This window comes from Trifolium pratense, linkage group LG1 (assembly GCF_020283565.1).
Source record: "Trifolium pratense cultivar HEN17-A07 linkage group LG1, ARS_RC_1.1, whole genome shotgun sequence".
NCBI lineage: Eukaryota > Viridiplantae > Streptophyta > Magnoliopsida > Fabales > Fabaceae > Trifolium > Trifolium pratense.
In genome coordinates this window covers 4,428,202-4,453,967 of record NC_060059.1, presented here as the reverse complement: position 1 = coordinate 4,453,967, position 25,766 = coordinate 4,428,202, and the positions used below count along the sequence as shown (strand labels likewise).

Sequence of the window (25,766 nt, the reverse complement as noted above, 5' to 3'; positions counted from 1 at the left end):
ATGGGTAATTGTGACGGCATATTGCTACTTTATAAGAATCATGTGCAAACTTTCGTCGTGAACCCCATTCTAAATTGCTGGCTTAGAGTTCCTCCTTTACCAATTTCAAAAGATCGAATTGATCTTCAGAAGCGATTTACTATAGTACGTGTTCCTCACACTGCCGAATTCAAGTTGTTCTTCATAGATATCCTGGAGATTTCGGGTGATTTTTGGTATGTTTTCTATGTGCTAAGAATTGGAATAGATAACTCATGGAAAGAGATAGCTAGAAAAGAAACTACCCTTCAGTGGTATTATTTCTATCAACTACGTACTTTACAATGGAGGCAATTATCTTTATTGGATAGAAACTATACAGGGAGTAACTATGGTGGATATTGACAAGGAGATTATTGTTCGAGAACTTCCAATTCCTCCTGTGCTTATGGATCATCATCGTCGTATCAAGTTTTTATGGATGGGAAATTGCCTTTCTTGCATTTTGCGTAAAGGTGTTAAGTATAGAACATTTCAAATCTACAACTTGGATTTTGCTTCAGGAAAATGGTCTTTTTATCATGAGATGACCCCTTTTGATTATCTGGTTGCTTGCGGTCATGAGCTTAATAATAGTCTTCATGTGGTAGTTCGTTTGTGGATCAACAATCAAATTATCCTTAGAGTAGTAGTTAAATGGGACGGAAAGATCGCAAAATCCATGCATTTTAGTTACAATGTCAAGACTAGACAACTGACAGAGATTGAGGGCATTGACGTGGGTCATAATCATATTGAGGTATGGCTTCACACAAATAGTCTAGTTTTATTGCCAAATAGTGCCACATAGCTAGTTTTCATGGTACAATACATATATAGAGTAGTAATATATGCAGAAATAATCTTTATAACTTGTCTTAGTTGGGCACAGCAAGCATTTAGATTTCTATTTAGTTATATATGTTGGATATGGCCAAACATAATGTGAATCTTTAAGGGGTTAGTTTAATTTATTTATCAAACTTGTAGTTGGAAACACTTGATGCATGTTTGCTTAATTAGTCTACATATTATTATTAATCTTTAGCTTTAATTGTTCTGTTAAATGATGACTTACTTAGTCTTGCGACAAATCTGCTCTCTATTGCTTTTATTTTCCGCGAAAGACAACCCTATAATATAAAATGTGCCAGATTGGTATTTGCACCAGGTTATTTTGGTAGTCTTAATTTAAAATCGCTAAATCGCAATATTTGATGGACCAAAAGTGTAATTTAAACCAAAATATTTTAGTGTTGCACCAAGTGAAACTAATAGTAGAATTAGCATCACAGTAAAGGTACCTATTTCAGTTCAATATCAATAAACAAATACTAGAATCTAAGGCCTATTCAAACAAGACTGTAAACAAACATATTTACAAATGCTAATTAAGACATTGTATTTTGGCTGAAACAGTGATTCTAAATGAACATATCATTCATATGACTGGAATTTACTGAGGGTATAACTCAGCTGTTAAATTTGTTTACTGATTTATCTGGATTCATTTGAGCCCTTGAATTATCTTCCCCAAATTGCATGTCTGAAACTGGAAAACTTCTAGTTTTGCCGCCTAAAAAAGATTCAAGGAAGAAATAGTAATGAGAGATAAGGACTTACAAAGCTAAGTAAATCCTCCGGACTCTGTCCATGAAGAATGTGGCTAATTTTTTGGCCACTTATAATCTCCAGAACTAGCACGCCAAAACTAAAAACATCTGATTTTACTGAAAATTGTCCAAACATTGCATATTCAGGAGCCATATATCCACTGCATAGCAAAGTGAAAAATAATGTTAGTAAGAAATAATGAGTCTTTTGGAGGCACAAATATTAAACTTTGTTTTAATTGTTAAGGCCAATGATAATAATAACCAATAATGCATGATGACAGCTTTAACAGACCTTAAATATCATAACAACTATTTCATGAATAATTATATTGTAATACTTACTATGTTCCAACGACTTTATCTGTATTTACTTGAGTTTGATCAACAAGTAGTCTGGCCATACCAAAATCTGATATTTTAGCATTCATATTTTCGTCTAATAGAATGTTACTTGTTTTAAGATCACGGTGTATAATACGAAGTCGAGAATCCTCATGAAGGTAAAGAAGACCTCTAGCAATACCTCCAATGATTTTGTAGCGCCTTTCCTAATTTAGTTGGGCTTTCTTTATTGGATCTACACATACACCAAATTTGATATTTTAGTACTCATGGTAGTGTTTTTCTCAATCCAAAATTAACCTAAGAGAGCAACAATCTAAGAAAGCATATCTCTTATATTACAAGCTTGTTACGAAATGATAACCTTTAAACCTCAGAAGTGTTTTGGCGCACTTGAGGATGGAATGGAACATTGGCCCTCGATGGAGGGGGCAGATGCCACATGCCCTCTAGCGCCTTAGCATCGACTGGAGGACAACTGTTCCAGTACATCTAAAAAGTTCCACATCACTTAGAATCGACGCTAAGGGTAGTTTATATACAAAACTCAACGAACTTTGAATTACCCCAACTTCCTTCGTCTGCGAATCAGTAACTTGCAATTAGCAATTAAGTATGACTAGTTAATGACAAATAAATATCTTTTGGTGGATAGGTTTCATCTGAGTCTATTACGAGCGTAGTGTTAGATAATAAAATATTGGGCTTATGCTATTGGGCCTATTAGGTTTATAGTCCACTAGGTTTTACTATATAATCTCTTGTAACTCTATTTTATTAAGTAATGCAATTCTGATATTATTGAAACCCTAGCCGCCACTTGTGTTTCTCTCTGAACTGTAACATGGTATCAGAGCATGGTTCGATCCGCCTTGAATCATTAATCGCTTCCGCCATCGAATTCCCAAAATTTCCCAAAATTTGGGACTATGTTTTTTTGTATTCGTTTGATATGCTTGGTTGTATTGAAGAAAAAGAAAGAAAAAAAGAAAAGGACAACGATGTAGTATTGAAAGGTGTTTGAAAAAGGCTATGTATAGATTGGTTGCAGATTGCTCACCATGGACGAGTAGGCGTAGCTGTATAATTTGAAGGCAAATTTATTTTTCCCACTTGGAGACGTTAGTTTGCTTATCCCTGCTCACATGAAAATGTTTCTTCCTGGGTGCCTAGTGGACCCAATTTCGTCAACAAATCTTATGGTTTTCAGTCCGTGGTTATTATGTCGGTTAGTTAATTAGTTTCGGTTTCCTTCGGTTCAATTTGATTTAGTTGGTTCTTCTAATTGCATTGCACTTCCCCCTATTGCACTTCTTTTGATTGATTGCACTGTTTGATTGCATCTTTCTCTATTGGCTGATTCTTCTGTTTGGTCCGGTTTTGTTTGATTTGGTACGATTTGGATTGGTTGACTTTGGACCGAACTAGATTGGATGTTGGATTAATTTGATTTATTTCTCCCTTGTTTGATGGTTTATGTATTGACTGTAACATGGCATCAAGAGCATGGTTCGATCCGCCTTGAATCATTAATCGCTTCCGCTCTCGAATTCCCAAAATAGTTTGGGAATGTGTTTGGTTTAAGTTCTGATGATTGGTTTTATTTAATTTGTAAGTTGGGTTTCTTCTGCAATGTTGGTGTTGGTGGATACAAATGTTGCCTCTTCGTTCTTGCGAGTTGCGATATTGTTATTAGACGTAAAGGTGCATCTTGCTTTGTGGTTTTGATTTTTGCCGTATTGTTTTGTTTTTGTTATTCCATGGGCATAGAAACTTTCTTTGCACTTGAATCAACAAGCAGGTTTGGTGGGAAAAGTATAACATGGGTGGAGGTATTTGATTACTACCAACATGTCTTGTGGATTATGTTTGTTTGTGAGTTTTGGATAAATCCATAGTCAAGTGGATTTTTTGTTTCTCTCGTGTTGTGGTTTCTTTCGGTTCAAGGTTGTGTTTGGATTTGTTTGAATTGGTTAATTTGGTGAGTTAAAATGGTGCTCACAATGTGTTTGTGAAAAGTTCTCATCGAAGATAAATTTGAATTTTTGGTCTCAATTCTTCTCTTTGATTGTGTCTTCTTTGGTTGATCCTCTCTTTGTCTGTATGTTGGTCTCTCTTGTTTGATTGTTTCTCTTCCCTTTTTGATTCTTCTATGTTTGATTGTTTCTCTCTTATTGACTTTTTCTGTCTGATTGCTTCCCTCCTTATTGGTTTCTCAGTTTGATTTGTTTCTCTCTATTGGTTCTGTTTGATTGAACTTATCTCCCTATTGGTTTCTCCTTATTAGTTATTTTGTTTGATTGCACTTCTCTCTTCTAATTGATTGCATTGCACTTCGTTCTGTCAATTCTTCTATTTGATTGCTTCACTCTAATGATTTCTTCCGTCTGATTGTTTCTTTCTAATGATTTCGCTTCTCATTGATGATGTTTTTGTCTGGATTATGTCCGATTGCTTCTCCCTGTTGATTTTCTTATGTCTGATTGCATCTCCCTCCCTATTGATTCTTCTTCTGTTTGAATGCTTATCTTTCTCTCTCTATCCGTTCTTTTGATTGATTGATCTTCTCTCTCCATTGGTTCTTTTGTTTGGTTGCTCCTCTCTCTATTTGGTTTGGTTATTCTCTCTACTTTTGATTAGTTTGTATGATTTGGTTCAGTTTGGATTGGAACAATTTGGTTTGGTAAAGTTTGGATTTGTTGGATTGGTTAGCTTTGATTGAATTGGATGATGATTTGGTTTGATTTGGTTTGTCTCTCTCTGATGATCTATTTGGATGCTTCTATCTGTTGGGTTGGTTTATTTTATGGGTTAATTTGTAACAAGCTTAAAGCTTAGTAAGCTTTAGCTTGAGGGGTAGTGTTACAAGTTTATATTATTCGGTATGTTTTTTAGTATTTTGTTTGACAAACTCACAATGCTATGCATCATGAGTTTGAGAGTAGGTGTTAGATAATAAAATATTGGGCTTATGCTATTGGGCCTATTAGGTTTATAGTCCACTAGGTTTTACTATATAATCTCTTGTAACTCTATTTTATTAAGTAATGCAATTCTGATATTATTGAAACCCTAGCTGCCACTTGTGTTTCTCTCTGAACTGTAACACGTAGGACCATAGAAGAGAGAGTATTCAAAATCTAATACTCCCTGTGGTCCTTTTGATAATTTTGCTCTGTTTTTCATGTGTGAAGCTTTAACAGAGCAAAATTCTTGACTTAAAGTGGGCTAACAACCGGTTCAATAGAAAAAATTATCAAATTTTCTTCTCTAAATTGGCTCATCAAACTGCTTTGAGCCTATATGCAATGAGTTAATTCTATTTGAATTTTTAATTAAAGGTCCAGCTTGATATACAACGACAATAATGAATAGCTTTTCTATTTGGTGTTGTTTTAACTGTAAACAGATGCTCAAGTATATTCAGAGCATGCGGGTAAGTCTTCAATCGACTGTGAATTCTATCACCGACGCAAAGGGTCACATATCTTATAAATTCAATATTCTTCTCGTACATAATTGATGTGGGACTTAACCACTCACACTTGAAACCCAACATTTCTCCCCTAAATGTGAGATGTAGTTAAAATATTTACTTTAGAGAGTGTGATGTTCTGAGGTCATGGAGTGGTTGAAAGTGAAGTCTTTGTATTGTAACAATTTTCATAGTGTTTATATTCTCTACTTGCCGGTTTTGACAACGGTTGTGGTTTTTTCTCCAGTTTTGAAGTTTTCATGTTATATTCTTGTATTGTGATTATGTTCTTAATATGCCGTGAATCAATTTGTTTACTAAAGTTTGTTGTGTGAAACGAATCTTGTAGTCTTTGTTATCATTCAATTTGTTGGAAAGGTCATAATGTTTCAAAAGTGACACTTTTGGATATAGTAGTAGCTTTCTCTTACGTGTTCCAAATGCCTTGCATGGGAAAAAAATTACAAATGGAAAATACTTGGAACTGGAAGTTCTTGAATTGTTTACAACAATGTACATGAAAAAAATGAGAAACTCTGGCAAAAATGCATCTAACACGTAATTCCTAATATACGGGGAAAAAATTTCAAAAAAAAAAATACAAGGGAAAAGAAAAACAATTATTGAATTTGAAAGACAAATTTTGTTTGAATAAATGATTAAATTGGTCCCTACACTATAATTCTTTTTAATTTGGTCTTTAAACTATAAAAACATACAGTATTAAAAAAAAAGGAGAGATAATTATAGCTCTTAGACTATATTGATATGGAATAAAAATGGCTTAAGCATATACAAATGAAACTTAGCAGAGCAACAACAGTTGCCACAACTATGGCAATGGTAGTATGCCATGATTTGCTTTTTTCTGCAAAAATCTAAATCCCCTACTCAATGAGACATTTGATTAAGAGACTAATGCTACGGTGGAACACCTTTACAAGTGGTCCACCGTGGACAAGTGATCTACTGAATATGAATTTTACGAAATTTACTGTTGGATTGAAAGTTTATATCGTATAGATCATCCATAAATTTTTTAAAATTTTTTAAAAATCATTTGATATGTTATTGAGACCCATCAAGATTTACGTTATTTAATAAACCGTTAATCTTGATGTGTCTCAATAATATATCAAATGATTTTCAATTTTTCTAAATTTTTCTATGGATGATCTATATGATATAAACTTTCAATCCAACGGTGGATTTTATAAAATTCGTATTCGTTATAATGTTATTCATGACTGGTCCACCATAGATCACTCGATAAAGTGGTTCATATTAGAATTTACCTTGATTAAGAATATTCAAATAATACCATACCAACAAGCAAGCCTATAAATGAGAAAAAGGCCAACATAACAAGTAAAGCAAAACCACGTGATCGGATTGGGACCAACGGGTTTATAAGCTCCAATTTACGAAGAATCATTCATAATTCTTAATCAGATTTTAGTTACCACTTCTTGGACGAACTTTGAATTACCAGAGGTTCGTAGTAGAATCAGTACCTTGCAATTAGTAATTAAGTTCATGCTAAAATAATTTTTTTCATGAGCTTATACTAGCTTATAATTTATTTGTATAAGCTAATTCAGTTAGCTTATAACTTATTATTTTTTATTCTAATTTTTCTCCTATTATCTCACTTAAAAAATTAAATATTAATAAACATATTTTTTTATGTCATTTCATATTTATTTATGTTAGTTCAATTGTTAATTTTACCTAATACTATAAATTCAATTAGTTGTCTATTATTTTTTGACAAACAAAGTCAAAGTTCATTCTTGTAAAATTAATATGTATAACTTAAAATAGTACTCTAGTTATATATACTAAATGACTTGAAATCATCAATAATAGACTATAACTTCTAAATTAATATTTATACTAATATTTAAACTAATATGTGTGTCGTGTTCTTTATAGTCGTTACTAATAAACTTTTAATTAATATTTCTACGAATACGTATACAGAATTATTTAAAATCATTAATAATATATTTGAATTAATACTTTACCTATAAAAAATATATTATTTTGGGGTGGGGAGGGCGTAGCCACCTTCATCCCCACCCCAGTACTGCTTTTGAGTGGACGTGAGACAGTGTCAAAACTCAATTCTAAACATTTTAGGGTTGAGTTATGCTCAAAACTCATCTCCGACTTAATTCTAACGTTCGAAGTCAACAATATCATGCTGTGTGAAAAAGAAATATGGAAAAATCATCAATACCAAAATTTCTTCGAGAAAAGTAGTATTCAAAGTCTACTATGGTTAGTCAACTCAAGAACCAACCCCTCACCTTTACAAATTTACACATTATTACTCCCTCCCTTAACTCTTCATTTTGATACTTCAAACAAAATTATTTTGCAATGGCTCTGTTTCTCTTTCTCTGTTTTTTGTTTTCTATAATTGTATCCCAAGCCAAAGCAGGTGATCCTGTTTACTGTGATAGCAGTAGAGGAAACTACACAACCAATAGCATTTATGACAACAACCTTAAAACCGTTTTATCCAGTTTCTATTCCCATACAGAAATTAACTATGGATTCTACAATTTCTCATATGGCCAAGACCCCGACAAAGCATACGCCATTGGGGTGTGTCGTGGAGATGTTAAGCCAAATGATTGTCGTAGAAACCTAAACAATTCCATTGGCTATCTCAGAGAGCAGTGTCCAAACCAAAAAGAGGCAATTGTGTGGGCTGGTGATAATACTTTGTGGTACTCAAGTCGCTCAATTTTTGGGATCGTGGAAACTAATCCTACACAATATTTGATTTATGAAAGAGATGCAAGTAATGCGGATGAGTACCCTCAAGCACTGAGTAATTTGATGGGATATCTACTATTCATAGCTGCATCAGGAGACTCGCGCCAAAAGTACGCCGCAGATAGTTTGACTTTGAATGACCCTGCAAACTTTGCAACTATATACGCTTATGTGCAGTGTATGCCTGATTTGTCACAGCAAGAATGCACTACCTGTTTGTTTCATCCTATCTCAGAAATCCAAAAGTGTTGTAATGGGAGGATGGGAGGAAATATTTTTAAACCAAGTTGTCGTATAAGATTTGAACCTTATCGCTTCTTCAATTCCACGATTTTGTTAGATTCGCCGTCGCTACCACCTTCACCATCCACCAATAACACTTCTTTAGGTAAATTGTTATTGTTATTGTTATATGTTATAAAGACTATTCATTCCCTGAAGTGAAGTAACGATCTTAATGGCTTTGAAGCCGCTAGGGATGAATCTAGGACAAATATTCTTGGTCAGCTCTCTCGTCTTTATATAGAAAAATCTCATTCTAAACTTTGTATTCAATATTTTATACAAGGAAATCTCATTCTACACTTAATTCATGGTTTTGCATTACAATATTATAGGGTTAAATATATTTTTAGTCCTATAATTATCTCAAATTTCATTCATTTTTAAATCTCTATAAAATATTTCAGCAACTTTTGGTCCCTATTGTATTTTCTGTCATGATTTTTGATTCATACTTTTCATTTAACTCATGCATATCATTTGAATAATGAATACTTTGATAGCCTAATGGATAGAAATTTCACCTTAAAGGTGGATAATTGGAATGTCCGGAGTTCAAACCCCGACTCCTGCATTTATATTATAATGTCCCTACCAGCTGAGTTAAACTTATGGAGACGATATTTTATTAGTTTTAATCTATGGAATGTTTTTTGTGGTACATAATATATGGAATGTAACACTAAAGATTTAAATTTGTGCAGGAAACAACAAAAGACGAACTGTCATCGCCACTGCAGTGCCAATAGTTGCTGTGGTTTTGGTTCTCATTCTTATTTGGATATATTTAAGACATAGAAAGCCAAAAACAAATTATGAAGGTATGTCTAATTTAGATTTGCTACGTTTATAATTTTTTTTTGACGCAACATTTATAATTGAATCATCAACAATTTTAATATTTAATTATCCAATAACAATTTTAATATTTTCTATATGTTAAGAAGTGACATTATATATAGCTTAAATACATTTTTATACCATGTTTTCACTTGTTCACGATTCTAGTCTCCGTAATTTAAAATCTCAGAAATTTTCTTGATCGTTGAATTTGAATCTTATTTTTAATGCATCATCTATATCTTTTATACCATATATGAGTTTTGGTGTGGACTTTTCATAATATTAACAATAAAATGATATGCATATTAACATTACTCTATATCTTTAAAGTAGAATTTCTACCCATTAGGCTATCAAAGTATTCATTATTCAACATAAGTTAAATGAAAAGCATATGGAATTTCTACTCATGCATATCATTTGAATAATGAATACTTTGACTCAACATATTAACATTACAGTAGATAATCTTTTATATACCCTCATTAAATTGTATAAAATGTAACATATTCCAAAGTTATGCATTAAGAGTAATACTAGCATCACACTCTCTAACACACTCCAATAAAAATTAGACACATCATCCACTTTTGTAAGTCATTTTTACTTGCAACCGGTTGAACAAGTTTAGAAACTTCATTTTATTTTTTATTTTTTATTTTTTAAATTAAAGTGCTCTCTCATCTCTGCCTACCTTAGAACTGTGCGTCATCTCTTTCCCAAGTTCTTGTGACCATTTTTGAGATCTGGGTATCATTTTTTGTTTCAATTTGGCTTCCATTTTTATTGCATCTGTTTTCCAGATCTATACATAAAAACGATCTAAAAAATGTTTTTAAATCTGAATGTATAAATGTACGGTGTGGCTTGTTGGGTGAGGTGGTTTTGGATTGGATTGGACGAAGTGTGAGTGAGGAAGAGATGCACGCAGAAATGAAAAAAAATGGGAAATCTCATTTATGTTGTTTAATTTTTTTCTTTAACAATCCTATTTCAATTTTTGTTCTCAATATTCTGTATCAAAAGCAAACGATTAGTGATCTGGAACATGTTTGTATCAAAAAGCAATAGCTATCTGAAACTTCAAGAGACGATCTCAATGAAGAAGCTGAGTAGCCAAAATTCAAATATTAAGAAAAATAAAAATAAAAAATGGTTACACCAGTTGCAAGTAAAAAGAATTAAAAAAGTGGATGATGTGTCTCATTATTATTGGGGTGTGTCAAAGGAGTGTGTTTGAGGGTGTGACCCTAGCACTTCTTATTAAAAAGTAGATGATGTGTCTAATTATTATTGGGGTGTGTCAAAGGATATGTCTAAAAAAGTACATTAATTACACAACACATTCCCAAGGTTAATTTTGGAATAACACATAATAGTTTAGAATTTTTAATAAAAAAAACAAGTTTCTTTGATACCTGTGTTTTTCTCAATGTATTACTTATATATAGGACCGAAGGAATTATACATGGATTTTGTCAAAAAAACATTATTATACATGGAAACTAATTAACTTGTCGATATTGGTTAATGTTTGAAGCTAACATGGGAAAATATGACGATGGAGGTGACGAGGAAATGACTATCGCTGAGTCATTGCAATTTAATTTTGATATCATAAAAGTTGCTACAAGTGATTTCTCCCATTCCAATAAACTTGGACAAGGTGGATTTGGAATTGTTTATCGGGTAAGATAACATTTTTATCCATTCATACTCTTTATTTGTATAATATTATACTAAAAGAAATATAATTTACCATAATGTCAAATACCCTCTTAAAATTTTTAAATTTGTCAAATAGCTCATGAAATTTGAAAATAAGCAAATATTTTCCGAAATTGTAAACCGTCAATCAAATCCCCCCTACTCCGTTTACTTCGTTTATTTTGAGCCTTCAACCTCCATGCAAAATAGACGGAGTAAACGGAGCATGAGACAATTTGATTGTCATTTTATAATTTTCGGGTATTTAACAAATTTTGAAATTTCGGGGGTATTTTACAATTCACTCATTTACCATAGCTATCTAAAAGTGGAATATTTTCAGGGTAAACTGCCTAATGGACAAATGATTGCTGTCAAAAGGTTGTCAACAAATTCTGACCAAGGTGACGTGGAATTTAAAAATGAAGTAATTTTAGTAGCCAAGCTTCAACATCGAAATTTAGTTAGGCTACTTGGTTTTTGTCTAGAAGGAAAAGAAAGGCTACTTGTTTATGAATTTGTTCCAAATAAAAGTCTTGATTACTTCATATTTGGTAAGTTTGAATATCAACTTAATTAGACAGTTTATAGCGTCAAGACAAATACCGACTATTAAAATAGATTTGAAATTCATATGATCTTTATTATATGTAGATCCAACAAGAAAAACACAATTGAATTGGGAAACGCGCTACACGATCATAAAAGGTATTGCCCGTGGTATTCTTTATCTTCATGAGGATTCTCGCTTGCGAATTATACACCGTGATCTCAAAGCAAGCAATATTCTCTTAGACGATGAGATGAATCCTAAGATATCTGATTTTGGATTAGCAAGATTGTTTGTTATCGGTCAAACTGAAGGAAGTACAAATAGAATCGTTGGAACCTAGTAAGTTTTCGAATATGCTTGAGATTTCTAGATGTAAAATATAAATTTCACTTTAATTTATTACTTAGTCGTATGTCTTAACAATTAATTTATTCAAAGAGTTTATTGTTTTATTTGATTGTTATAACTTATAAGAATCCAACCTTTTCAAAAGCATATCAAATAAATGATTGAACAATAGGTAGCACAAAACACTTTTACACTAAGGAAATCAAAATTAGAACTTTGTCAATGATATACCACTGAATTAGTGAAAATTTATTAATCAGAAATATCACAATATATAATTTAATTTTACTAATTAAGCTTGTGTATTGCATGCAGTGGTTACATGGCACCTGAGTATGCGATGCATGGAGAATTTTCGGTAAAATCAGATGTCTTTAGTTTTGGAGTATTAGTTCTTGAGATTATAACCGGTCATAAAAATAGTGCAAACATTTGTCATGGAGAGGATGTGGAGTATCTATTGACCTATGTAAGTTATACTTTTGTCACTATAATTTCTCCCTTATCATTAAAAGTATAGATTAGAAGATTATGTGACCTAAACATTACTGTACATATTGATTGGTACCTAATTGTATTTTGGTTATATATCTGCACTTGAGCAGGCATGGAGAAGCTGGAGAGAGGGGAAAGCTATAAATATTATAGATCCATCATTAAGCAACTTTTCACAAGATGAAATAATGAGATGCATCCATATTAGTTTACTCTGTATTCAAGAAAACGTAGTTGACAGACCAACCATGGCTTCTGTTGCACTCATGCTTAATAGTTATTCTCTCGCTCTCTCAATACCTTCGAAACCTGCGTATTTTATGGGAGGTGGAATTGGTAGACTACCAGACATGCAGCAACAAGTTGATAATGTAGGTGCAACAAGATTGGATGAATCGGTGAACCAAATCTCAATTACCGATCCATACCCACGATAGATTTTGGTATAGGTTTATTTTTTCTCTAGAAATATGGTCGATCATAAGGGTGAATGGGTTGATCTTTAAAAAAATGGTCGATCGTAAAAAGCATTGTTAAGACGTACCTTTATGTACTCACAAAAATAAAGTGGAGCACATTAGTTACTGAACAAATGTTCATCTACAAACATATCGAAGAATACAGCGAGGAACATAATCATAAATTTGGCAATTAACACATGAAATGGCTGCCTTCGTTAAGAAATGGAATGAGCTACATATTCACTTGTCCCCTAACAAACTTAACCAACATTTTTGAACTCTGACAAACCAACACTTCTAGCATTAACATTGTGTGTGAATTGTAAGAATTTATAAATCACTATGAAAAAATAGCTACTTCCAAAAGAGCTACTGCCTCCCCTTCATGAACCATCATTATTGCTTGATTCCAACCTGTGTAGGTTGACTTGACTTGCAAGAAACAATTGCCATTCTGATATTGCTTTGTTTCTCAGAATAATAAGTAATAAGTGGTTAATTCTAACACTTCTTTTTCCTTCATGGTGGGGTAACGCGTTGCCTTGTAAATTGGTTCATATACCACACTAACGTTGAAGTCTAACACTATCATCTTTTGTCAATGAAAAATAAGAAATTTGAAGAAATCAACATCAAAATTTGCTCCGAAAGAGTAGTAGCAGTGTAGTAGTAGTAATAAAAGTTTATGATCAGTCAACTCAAATAATAAGATGATATTAGAGTAATTCTTTTTTGGTACATAGACGAAATGGCAAGCCATTGGAAACTAACACACACAAAGTGTGTTAGTTTCTGGGGATCGAACCCCGATCACGGCGTCCGACAATAGCAATTTCGGCATTTCTGCCAGTTGAGCTAGGATTTGTGGACGATATCAGAGTAATTCTAATAGCAAATGACTTAAATAAGTTGCCACTAATTGGTCTAAATAAAAATCAAGAAAACCTTTCGCAATGTCTATTTAATTTTAAACATGACTTCACACAACCAAAACATATTACAAGTTCTAATAAGACATTGTTGTAAATATTTTGGTTGAAACACGAATGATGCTAAATGAACACAACACACCACACATATGACTAGAAATACTCAGCACTTGAATTCTCATTTACTGATTTACTTTTGGATTCAAGTGAACCTGTTGTTCCTTTATCTTCCCCAGATGATTGCGTTTATGGAAGGCTTGTAGTTCTTCCGCCGATGGAAGATGCAGGCTCCAAAGGTAGAGGCATAGTGAAAGAATAACTACTAAGCATCAGTGCAATGGTTGCCATAGTTGGTCTTTCAACCAAATTTTCCTGAACACAAAGTAGTCCAATGTGAATGCATCTCATTATTTCATTTTGTGAACCGTTGTTTAATGATGGATCTATTATATTCGTGATTGTTCCCTCCCTCCAGTTTCTCCATGCCTGCACAATTTCATATACCTTTTAGATCACTAATTACAATTCTTCTACCTTAATATGCTTACTTTCATATGTAATCTTTTTCATTGGCATGAAAGAAATAATAATGAGAGATACGGACTTACAAAGCTAAGTAAATCCTCTTGATCACTCTGTCCAAGAAGAATGCGACTAATTTTTTGGCCACTTATAATCTCCAAAACTAGAACGCCAAAACTAAAAACATCTGATTTTACCGAAAATTGTCCAAACATTGCATATTCGGGAGCCATATATCCACTACATATCAAAGTGGAAAAGTTTAATAATCATAATGACTTTTCCAGTCACAAATATTCAACCTGTTTAGCTGTTCAGGCTAATGATATTAATCAAAATTTTGATTTCATATATTAGTATAAAAGGAATTTTCACTAATTAAAAGAACTTAAACATCACAACAAGATATGTAATAACTTACTATGTTCCAACAACTTTATTTGTATTTACTTGAGTTTGATCAACAAGTAGCAGTCTGGCCATCCCAAAATCTGATATTTTAGCATTCATATCTTCGTCCAAGAGAACATTACCTGATTTAAGATCACGATGTATAATACGAAGTCGAGAATCCTCGTGCAAGTAAAGAAGTCCTCTAGCAATACCTCCAATGATTTTGTAGCGCAATGCCCAATCTAATTGTGATTTCTTTATTGGATCTATACATACACCAAATTAATCATTTTAGTAGTCATTTTCTCAAACCAAATATAATACAATGAGAGAGCAACAATCTAATGAAACATATATATTACAACCTACCAAATATAAAGTAATCAAGGCTTTTGTTAGGAACAAATTCATAGATAAGTAGCCTTTCTTTTCTTTCTAGACAAAAGCCAAGTAGTTTGACTAAATTTCGATGTTGAAGCTTAGCCAATAAAAGCACTTCATTCTTAAATTCAATATCTCCTTGTCCAGAATCTATTGACAATCTTTTGACCGCAATCACTTGTCCACTCGAGAGTTTACCCTGCAAATATATCTCACTTGTGTATAATAACAACTATAATAATGAAGAATTTGATGTGAATTTAAATCTAAAATGTTACTTACCTGATAAACAACTCCAAATCCACCATGTCCGAGTTTATTAGCTTCAGAAAAGTTATTTGTAGCAACTTCAATTGTGCCAAAGTTGAATTGCAATGACTCGGCAATTTCAATATCATCATCATCTTCTATTTCTTTTGGAACATGATACAAGGTATGTTAGCGAAGTCAAAATAGAAAAATATTCATATATGTTACGAAACCAAAATACTTATGACGACTCTTTGCTTCCACTTTTTGACGAATATTTGCTTCCATTTTTCTTTCCCTTCTTTCCATTAGTGAATTATAGCATATAGTTTATTTATTAGATTCACAAATGGATATTTTGCTTCCCTTCATTTTTGTTGTCATCATTGTTCTACATTCGTCATAAGTATTTTGACGAATGTAGAACAATGTCAATCATTTGATTAAGATAGGACATTATCAAACCACTTAGCAAACATCGGGTTTTATAATTTGGACTATCTCAATAGACAACAATATTAGACCGCCTAGATTCGCTAAAATGTGCATGTTACAATCTTTGTTTATCTCTAGTCTAGTTTCCTAGTAAATTTAGTCTAAAATAGAAAGTTTGAATCAATACTCATAACATACCTTCGAGATTTGACCCTGCCATACTGTGGCGGTTTCTCCTTAAGCATATACAAGTGATCAAATTTAGCAGAACAAGAACTACAACAGTAGGCACGACTATGGCAATGGTAGTATGAGATGATTTGCTTTTTTCTGCAAAAACTAAAAGTAAGACTATACATGAGAAAAAGGCCAATATAAGAAACAAGTAAATCAAAACCTGTAAATAGTAAATCATGTGATCGGGCCCAACTGGCTTATAAGCTTCAATTGAGGAGGAATCGTTCGGGAGAATATGAGTTCGAATTCTAACTGTGAAAGAATTTTTTATTAGATTTTACTTGACTCCCTGAGAACTCTAAATTATCATGGCTTCCATCGGCTGAGAATCAGTACCTTGCAAATAGCAATTAAGTATGATTAGTTAATGACAAATAAATACCTTGTGGTGGAGAGGTTTCAACTGTGTCCACTACAGTTACAGTCGGAGGATCGTAGAAGGGAAAGGATTCATATCTAATATTACAACTTGGTTTAACAACTCTACCACCAAATTTGTTACTACAACAACTTGTAATATATGAGATAGCACCATTTAAACAATCCATGCATTCTTGTAATGACAAATCAGGTGTACACTGCACAAGACCATATATGGTTTGAAAATTCAAGTTCGCATCAGATTCATTACCCGTAGCATACTTAACCCGAGCGTCATTACTTGATGCAGCTTTTTCTTTGAGTTTCTTCATCAAGTTCCCAAGAACTCTATTAAATTGATCTACCTCTGTTACTATATTTGGGTTTGACAAATCAAACCAAGGGAATTGTTCCATAATGCCAAATATTGATCGGTTAGAGTAGCGCAACATGCAGTTGTCATACCAACCAATTGCTTCTTTTTGATTTGGACAAAGTCGTGTAAGAAGAACTCTTGAATCGTTGAGACAATTGCGACAAACATCGGGTTTAACATCTCCTCTGCAGAGTCCAATGGCATTTACTTTGTTGGTGTTTTGGCCATAAGAGAAATTGTAGAAACCGTAGTTGATTTCTGTGTTCGAAGAAAGATTGGACAAAAGGATGTTGAGGTTGTTTTGATATGTGCTATTGGCTGTGTAGTTGCCATTATCGTTTATACAAAAGTTGCGCAAAAAATTTGGCTGGGCTTTAGCTTGAGATACAATAATAATGAGAAGAAGGAGAAAATAATAAATGGAAAATGAAAACTTGCAAGATACAATCACAATTGCCATTATTCTTATCTTGCTTTCTGTTTGAGAATATTAAAAAGTAATAAGTGGTTATTGGTTAACAAATGGAGAATTGAATCTTTGGATATGAGTTAGTACTTAATATGCCATATGGTTGAAGCGTTTTGTTGACTAATTAGTCTTTTTTTATTGTTCAATTATTGGGAAACGTAAACAGGAAATTCTTTTCGATCCGCCGTTGTCTCAACGAGTATTTTCAAAATATAAATTTTCATAATTTTTATAATAAATAATTAAAGATATAATTGATCAAAGTTGTATATTAACATGTGTGCATTATGATCTAATAGGACATTTATAAAGTAACGGGTGTAAAAAGTAAAAACTACTCTATCGTTCAAGTTGAGTGGTAGGAGTATAGTTCAAGTTGAGTCTTCGCCCGTCTTCCCAAAAGTCTTCTTGTTTTTTTGTTTGGAAAATGCTAGTCTTGTGCCACAGCAACTGGCATTTGTTTATTCCCACCTGGTTAGACCTGTCATGATCTATATATACTTTTCATAGAATAATAACACAACAAGGTTCAACAATCAAGTGGTCTCATTTAATTGTCACGGCAAAGTTGATGCCTTTTTTTTTCTTATTCTCTGGTGGGGATCTGGATTTGCTGCAGTGCATTTTGCACGCAGTTTCACGCGGTTTTGGATCTCGGCCGTTAGATTAAAATCAGACGGTCCAGATTATATATTACTAAAATCAACTGTTTGTAATCTGAACCATTCATTTATGATCGGACGGCTGAGATCCAAAACTGCGTGAAACTGCGTGAAAATTTTACAGCAGGATATCCTGTTCCCTCTGGTGGGGCTGTATGTAAGTTGCGGGGATGACAGTACATTGCTTGAGTTAATTTCTTGCATATTTGCATTTTCTCTATTGTGGGGTAGTATGGTATGTAAGTTGCAGGGCAGTGCCTTTGAGTTTGTAAGGGTGCTTTGCTTATGTAGCTATTAGGCTTAAATGGTGAATTAGCTACAAATGTCATCGCAGCTAATTCCAGATTTTCTTGTAGTGACAAAATCAAAGGCTTAAATATCACATTAGTCTCTGTATGTTTTCATTTTTTTTGTTTTAGTTCCTGTATTTTTTAAAAAAAAAAAACTCCTTGCATGTCCAATTCCTTTTGGTTTTCGTCCCTCCCGTCTCAAAAATGCTGACGTGGCTAACAGCGTGACATGTGGCATGCTGACGTGGCAAATGAAGGACCAAAACCAAACAAATATTATTATTGAAGGACCAAAACCAAAAAATAAAGTTTAAAATCCCAAAAAAAAACATTAAAAAATTGAATTTAATTGATATGCACCGACGGTGTAAAATAATTTTACACTGTCAACCAATACCAATCATGTTTTCAGTCACATCACCCCACTTTCTTGACATTACATGACAAAATGATGGTTATTTATTGGACGATCGTGTAAAACTATTTTACACCATCCGTGCATATCAATTAAACTCAAAAAAATTTGTTTTTACTTTAACGTTTTTAAATTTTTTTTTTTAAAAAAACCAATTTTATTTTATAAAAGACAAGTTATATTATTAACAACTTTTTAGTAGCTTAATCATCACTTGTTATTTGTTTGTGCAATATTAAGGCGCCGTTTGGATTAGTTTATTTTTGAGCTATTTTATATATTCACATTAGTGAAAATTACTATTTTATAAGCTATTGTTTTCAAATTACTTGTCTTTTTTATAATCTAAGGTTATATTTTGTCTATTATACTCTTGTGTAAATTCCAAATGTTTAGGAGTAAGTAATTGTTGAAACCGAAAAAGATTTAATATATATTTGAAAAACTCTTTTTTTTATTTATTTTTGGTACATAACATATTAAACTTATTGGAAAGAGAAAGTGTGTGCAAAAAACAATATTGGTGATTTAAAATAGGGTAAATAGTGTTATACCCCCTGTAAAATAGGCGAGTTTTGCGTTACCCCCCTGCAAAATATTTTTTTGAGATTACCCCCTGCAATGTCAAGATTCTTTGCGTTCCCCCCTTGGCTCAACAAGTGGGCATATGACATGGAAGAATCTTGACGTGGCATGACACGTGGAAATTAATTTATTTTTTATTTATTTTTAATTGCCAATTCATTAATTAATGTGGGTTTTTAATTAAAAAAAATGAAAAAAAACTTAAAAGTTGTTATATTTTTATGAACTTACTTAAAAGAAAGTTTTTTTTTTTTTTTTGACTAAAAGTTGTTATTATATATAAAAAAAATTCTTATATATATATATATATATATATATATATATATAATAACTAATAATAGAGTAACCAAAAAAAAAACGAAGATGAAAAAAAAACTAATAATAATAATAATAACTAATAATAATAGAGTAACAAAAAAAAAAACTGCAATCACATAGTAACGCAAGAACAATCGCTTTGCCCTAACCCCCAAATTGAAATTGAAAACAAAGAACAATCGGTGCATATGAACGGAACGAAAAAAAAAAGTTTCTTTAAAAAAAAGTTTCTTTAAAAAAAAAGTTACCTAGGTTTGTAAAAATAAAATTTCTTTAAAAAAAAAAGTTTTTTTTTCATTTTTTTTTAATTAAAAAATAAATAATTATTGAGTTGGCAATTAAAAATAAATAAAAAATAAATTAATTTCCACGTGTCATGCCACGTCAAGATTCGTCCATGTCATATGCCCACTTGTTGAGTCAGGGGGGTAACGCAAGGAATCTTGACATTGCAGGGGGTAATCTCAAAAAAATATTTTGCAGGGGGTAACGCAAAACTCGCCTATTTTGCAGGGGGTATGACACTATTTACCCTTTAAAATAAGGGTATAATAGGAAACTAAGGTGCAAAAATAAACTTTCTTAATTTTTTTTTCTAAATCGTCAAGTAATTTGAAACGGATAGAGTAATACATAAAAATTGCATAAGCTCAAAAATAAGTTAATCCAAACGGAGCCTAAGTTGATGTGCTATTTTAAGCACACCGTCATTATAGCCAAATTTTTTAGCATGTGCTAAACCAATTTTAGCACACTGTGAGCAAATTTTTAGACTATAGGATTATGGATTTTAAATTTTAGCACTATTGTATTTGTTCCCAGCTTGTGGGGTTTCAAGATGTTTTTTGTCCCCTGTTTTTGAGTATGCTTTGAAGCTCTCTTTTGTGTTTGTAATCTGCTTTTCTCCCTCCTAGGTATTTCTTATGGCTTGGGCGTAGGGATGGCAATGGGCGCCCACGGGTGCGGGTTTGAGTGATACCAAACCCACACCCGAAATCAACACCCAAACTCAAACCCAAACCCAAATCTGTTCGGGTGGCAAAACCACACCCACGCCCACACCCATTGGGTTCGGGTTTTTTACACCCAAACCCAAACCCACAACACATTTTGTACTACTTTGCAAATTTAAGCAAAACAAGGTAAATTTAAGCAAAAACAATGGAATTTAAACATATTGTCAATCACTTAGCAAAAACATAGGTTTAAAATTACAAGGGAATTTAAAATTACAAAATAGTCTTTCAAGAAATTAAATTACAACTAAACCAAAATTAAGTTCTTCCAACTTTCAAGCAAAATTCAAACATAATTTTGGTTTGTGGTTTGTGAAAAACCTAATTTTACTTTTACACTTATATATATATGTGGGGGTATTTAGGTAATTTTAACATGTTTCGGGTGGGTGTATGGGTTTCGGGTGTGGGTTTGAGTGATACCAAACTCACACCCATATTTTCGGGTGTCATCCAAACCCAAACCCAAACCCAGTCAATTCGGGTTTCGCCCGTTGACTTGGGTTTGGGTTCGGGTGGGTCTCACGGGTTTGGGTTTTTCTGCCATCCCTACTTGGGCGTGGCTTATCAATAAATTTGCTATTAAAAAAAATAAAAATGTTAATGCTAGAAGTACGTTGGTTTGTCAGAGTTCAACAATCTGGGGTCTAATATTAGACAATTAGTAGAGTCCAGTTATAATTTAAGGTTAAGTTTGTTAGACACAAGGAAATATAAAGCTCATTCCTTAGCGAATGCGGCTATTTCAAGTGTTAATCGCCAAATTTATAATTATGTTCCTAGTTGTATTCTTCGAATATGTTTGTAGATGAACATTGGTTCAGTAACTAATGTGCTCCACTTTATTATTGTGGGTACAAAAAGGTACGTCTTAACAATACTTTTTACGATGGATGTTTGGATTTCAACCCCAAAAGCTAGCTCATAGAATGAGAATGAAGTTGCTCTCACATATTTATACACTCAACAACTTGGGAACCTAAGCAACATGGGACTTCCAACAATGTATATATTTTGGTTGAAACACAAATGATGCTAAATGAACACAACACACCACACATATGACTAGAAATACTCAGCACTTGAATTCTCATTTACTGATTTACTTTTGGATTCAAGTGAACCTGTTGTTCCTTTATCTTCCCCAGATGATTGCGTATATGGAAGGCTTCTAGTTCTTCCGCCGATGGAAGATGCAGGCTCCAAAGGTAGAGGCATAGTGAAAGAATAACTACTAAGCATCAATGCAATAGTTGCCATAGTTGGTCTTTCAACCAAACTTTCTTGAACACAGAGTAAACCAATGTGAATGCATCTCATTATTTCATTTTGTGAACCGTTGTTTAATGATGGATCTATTATATCTATGATTGTACCCTCCCTCCAGTTTCTCCAAGCCTGCTCAATTGCACATAACATACCATTAAGATCAATAGTTACAATATTTCTACCTTAATATGATTAGTACTATCATATGTAAGCTTTTTCATTGGCATGGAATGAAAAAAATAATAAACAGAGATAAGGACTTACAAAGCTAAGTAAATCCTCCTGACTCTGTCCATCAAGAAAGCGACTAATTTTTTGTCCACTTATAATCTCCAAAACTAGTACGCCAAAACTAAAAACATCTGATTTTACCGAAAATTGTCCAAACATTGCATATTCAGGAGCCATATATCCACTACATATCAAAGTGGAAAAGTTTAATTAATCATAATGACTTTTCCAGTCACAAATATTCAACCTGTTTAGCTGTTAAGGCTAATGATATTAATAAAATTTTTGATTTCATATATTAGTATAAAAGGAATTTTCACTAATTAAAAGAACTTAAACATCACAACAAGATATGTAATAACTTACTATGTTCCAACGACTTTATTTGTATTTACTTGAGTTTGATCAACAAGTAGCAGCCTGGCCATCCCAAAATCTGATATTTTAGCATTCATGTCTTCGTCCAAGAGAATGTTACCTGATTTAAGATCACGATGTATAATACGAAGTCGAGAATCCTCGTGCAAGTAAAGAAGTCCTCTAGCAATACCTCCAATGATTTTGTAGCGCATTGCCCAATCTAATTGTGCTTTCTTTATTGGATCTATACATACACCCAATTAGTCATTTTAGTAGTCATTTTCTCCAACCAAATATAATACAATGAGAGAGCAACAATCTAATGAAACATATATATTACAACCTACCAAATATAAAGTAATCAAGGCTTTTGTTAGGAACAAATTCATAGATAAGTAGCCTTTCTTTTCCTTCTAGACAAAAACCAAGTAGTTTGACTAAATTTCGATGTTGAAGCTTAGCCAATAAAAGCACTTCATTCTTAAATTCAATATCTCCTTGTCCAGAATCTATTGACAATCTTTTGACCGCAATCACTTGTCCACTCGAGAGTTTACCCTGCAAATATATCTCATCGTGTATAATAAATACTATAATAATGAAGAATTTTATGTGAATCTAAATCTATAATGTTACTTACGTGATAAACAACTCCAAATCCGCCATGTCCTAGTTTATTAGCTTCGGAAAAGTTATTTGTAGCAACTACAATTGTGTCAAAGTTGAATTGCAATGACTCAGCAATTTCAATATCATCATCATCTTCTATTTCTTTTGGAACATGATACAAGGCATGTTAGTGAAGTCAAAATAGAAAAATATTCATATATGTAATTTATGAAATCAAAATACTCATCAAAACACTTAGCAAACATCAGGTTTTATAATTTGGATTATCTCAATAAGATTAGACCGTCCAAATTCGCTTAGTGTGCGTGATTACAATCTTTGATACTATAGTAAAAGTTTATTTAAAAAATTTTTTTGTAGTAAATTAGTCTAAACGTGAAAGTTTGAGTAAATCAACACTCATAACATACCTTCGAGATTTGACCCAGCTGCCATACTATGGCGATTTCTTCTTAAGCGTATGCAAATGATCAAAGTTAGCAGAACAAGAACTACAACGACAGGCACAACTATGGCAATGGTAGTAGTATGAGATGATTTGCTTTTTTCTGCAAAAATCAAAAGTAACCTGAGAAAAAGGCCAATATAAGAAACAATTAAAACAAAACCACAAAATAGTAAACCATGTGATCGGGACCAACTGGTTTATAAGTGCTCCAATTGAGGAAGAATCATTCAGGAGAATATGAGTTGAAATTCTAACAGAAACAATTTTTTATCAGATTTTACATGACTCCCGGGAAACTCTTAATTATCATGGCTTCCATCGTCTGAGAATGAGTACCTTGCTAATAGCAATTAAGTATGATTAGTTAATGTCAAATAAATACCTTGTGGTCGTGGTGGTGAGGTTTCATCTGTGTCTGCTATAAGTGGAGCATCGTAGAAGAGAGATGATTCAAATCTAATACTACAACTTGGTTTAATAACTCTACCACCCATCTTGTTATTACAACAACTTGGAATTTTATAGATAGCATCATCTAAACAACGCGTGCATTCTTGAAATGGTAAATCAGGTGTACACTGCACAAGACCATATACGGTTTGAAAATTCAAGTTCACGCCAGTTTCATTACCCGTAGCATACTTAATACGAGAGTCATTACTTGATGCAGCTTTTTCTTTCAGTGTCTTCATCAAGTTTCCAAGAACTTGATTAAATTGATCCACCTGTGTTACATTATTACTGTTTGACATGAAAAACGAAGGTAAGCCTTCCATAATGCCAAATATTGATCGGTTGGAGTAGCGCAACATGCAGCTGTCATACCAACCAATTGCTTCTTTTTGATTTGGACAAAGTCTTGTTAGAAGAACTCTTGAATTGTTAAGACAATTGCGGCAAGCATCGGGTTTAACATCTCCTCTGCAGAGTCCAATGGCGTTTACTTTGTCGGTATTTTGGCCATAAGTGAAATTGTAGAAGCCGTAGTTGATTTGTGTGTTGGAAGAGAGATTGGACAAAAGGATGTTGAGGTTGGTTTGATATGTGCTATTGGCTGTGTAGTTGCCATTATCGTTCATACAAAAGTTGTACAAAAAATTTGGCTGGCCTTTTGTTGGAGATACAACAATAATGAGAAGAAGGAGAAAAGAATAAATGGAAAATGATAACTTGCAAGACATAATCACAATTGCCATTCTGTTATTGGTTAAGAAATGATTGAGATTATGATTGAAGCTTTGGATATATGAGAGTTACTTAATATGCTGTGGGCGGATGAAGCGTTTTGTTGACTAGAATAGTCTTCTTTTAATCATTCAATGTGTGGAAAAGGCAAAAGTGTGACTTTTTGATATAGATAGCTGTAGACTTGCAGCTTTCTGTTAATGCACTGTATGAATAAATTAAAGTATAAGATGGAAAATGCTTGGAAGTTCTTTGAATTGTTTAAACTTAAAAGAGAGAAAAGTATGTAAATAATATAAAAAAAAATAGTCATGTCCTAATCAATATATAATAATAAAATTGTATCTTAGTTTTAGAAATTAATTCTTTATTTTAAAAAAATAATAAGTAAAATAATAAAAGATTAAAAATATAGTTATTTGAGTAATAGAGTGGTTCTATTTATGTTCCCGTGAGTTTAGCTCAGTTAGTAGAGACATCGTATATATTATGCAGGAATGGATGTTCAAATCCGGACAGTTTACTTATTTACTTTTAAGATAAAATTTCTAAACATTAGACTACTGACAAAAAGGAGTAGAAGTCATGTCTTGACAAAAGGAAGGAACCACCTCACAAATTGATATTTTCTTACAAATCAAGGACACAATAATATAATCCTGTAGAACAGATCCAGATCCTATTAAGTAAGATAGTATCAATTGATATTTTCTAATATTAAATTTGAGTGTCATTTAGCATGGATAACTTGAAGAGTTTTAAATTATGGGAAAGTTTGACTTTTACCGACTGGTGGCAGTTTTCCAAGTTATTGCCTATTTCTATTTATTTATGTTTTAAAATGTGAACCCACGCCTCTCTTTCCTTATCAAAGGCACACCCACATCACTCCTTTCATCATCAACTTTGTTTTAAAAAAACTGGAAAATGTTTAGTCTTCCCTTCCCACAAACAATTTCTCCTTCCTTTAAATCATCAAACTCATGAGATTCAAAGTCCCAAGTTCCTAATAACCAACGTGTGTAATAAGGAACAATGTTAGTGTGTGAGGTGGCATAGTTGGTGTACTAACTTTAGTT

At 32.8% G+C, this 25,766-nt stretch overlaps 3 protein-coding genes across 12 annotated transcripts; 2 read left to right on the top strand and 1 right to left on the bottom strand.

The window, feature by feature from the left end:
- The first annotated feature begins 257 nt into the window (after positions 1 to 257).
- On the top strand, positions 258 to 1,003 carry LOC123882458. Its single transcript, XM_045931322.1, has one exon. The coding sequence runs from the start codon at positions 371 to 373 to the stop codon at positions 827 to 829; it is 459 nt and encodes a 152-aa protein (XP_045787278.1). The 5' UTR covers positions 258 to 370; the 3' UTR covers positions 830 to 1,003.
- A 359-nt stretch (positions 1,004 to 1,362) lies between these two features.
- Positions 1,363 to 24,857, bottom strand: LOC123882292 (cysteine-rich receptor-like protein kinase 29). 10 transcript variants are annotated; one of them, XM_045931182.1, is made up of 8 exons: positions 16,705 to 16,837; positions 16,234 to 16,409; positions 16,035 to 16,166; positions 15,435 to 15,565; positions 15,141 to 15,351; positions 14,800 to 15,037; positions 14,465 to 14,618; positions 13,618 to 14,342 (listed from the first exon to the last, which is right to left on the bottom strand). In XM_045931182.1, exons 3-8 carry the CDS (start codon positions 16,054 to 16,056, stop codon positions 14,103 to 14,105), a joined length of 996 nt encoding a protein of 331 aa, XP_045787138.1. In that variant the 5' UTR covers positions 16,057 to 16,166; positions 16,234 to 16,409; positions 16,705 to 16,837; the 3' UTR covers positions 13,618 to 14,102. The 10 variants fall into 10 exon arrangements, with proteins under 10 accessions (XP_045787119.1, XP_045787092.1, XP_045787110.1 ...); XM_045931136.1 differs by lacking the exon at positions 16,234 to 16,409 and having other exon boundaries at positions 13,118 to 14,342; positions 16,035 to 16,175; positions 16,456 to 17,461; XM_045931154.1 differs by lacking the exon at positions 16,234 to 16,409 and having other exon boundaries at positions 13,566 to 14,342; positions 16,456 to 17,360.
- Positions 7,798 to 13,055, top strand: LOC123882375 (putative receptor-like protein kinase At4g00960). The gene is made up of 7 exons (XM_045931232.1): positions 7,798 to 8,626; positions 9,225 to 9,341; positions 10,904 to 11,052; positions 11,414 to 11,624; positions 11,725 to 11,962; positions 12,287 to 12,440; positions 12,577 to 13,055. Exons 1-7 carry the CDS (start codon positions 7,837 to 7,839, stop codon positions 12,901 to 12,903), a joined length of 1,986 nt encoding a protein of 661 aa, XP_045787188.1. The 5' UTR covers positions 7,798 to 7,836; the 3' UTR covers positions 12,904 to 13,055.
- Positions 24,858 to 25,766: the final 909 nt, after the last annotated feature.

What these genes read in the sequence shown, in the direction of transcription:
- LOC123882458 (XM_045931322.1), top strand. Translation starts at nt 371, where the DNA reads ATGGTGGATATTGACAAGGAGATTATTGTTCGAGAACTTCCAATTCCT.
- LOC123882375 (XM_045931232.1), top strand. Translation starts at nt 7,837, where the DNA reads ATGGCTCTGTTTCTCTTTCTCTGTTTTTTGTTTTCTATAATTGTATCC. An exon ending in CACCAATAACACTTCTTTAG is followed by an intron (nt 8,627 to 9,224) that starts GTAAATTGTTAT and finishes AAATTTGTGCAG; the next exon opens with GAAACAACAAAAGACGAACT. An exon ending in TGGAGTATCTATTGACCTAT is followed by an intron (nt 12,441 to 12,576) that starts GTAAGTTATACT and finishes GCACTTGAGCAG; the next exon opens with GCATGGAGAAGCTGGAGAGA.
- LOC123882292 (XM_045931127.1), bottom strand. Translation starts at nt 24,698, where the DNA reads ATGGCAATTGTGATTATGTCTTGCAAGTTATCATTTTCCATTTATTCT. An exon ending in AATAAAGTCGTTGGAACATA is followed by an intron (nt 22,249 to 22,430) that starts GTAAGTTATTAC and finishes TTTGATATGTAG; the next exon opens with TGGATATATGGCTCCTGAAT. An exon ending in AGGAGGATTTACTTAGCTTT is followed by an intron (nt 21,963 to 22,097) that starts GTAAGTCCTTAT and finishes GCAATTGAGCAG; the next exon opens with GCTTGGAGAAACTGGAGGGA.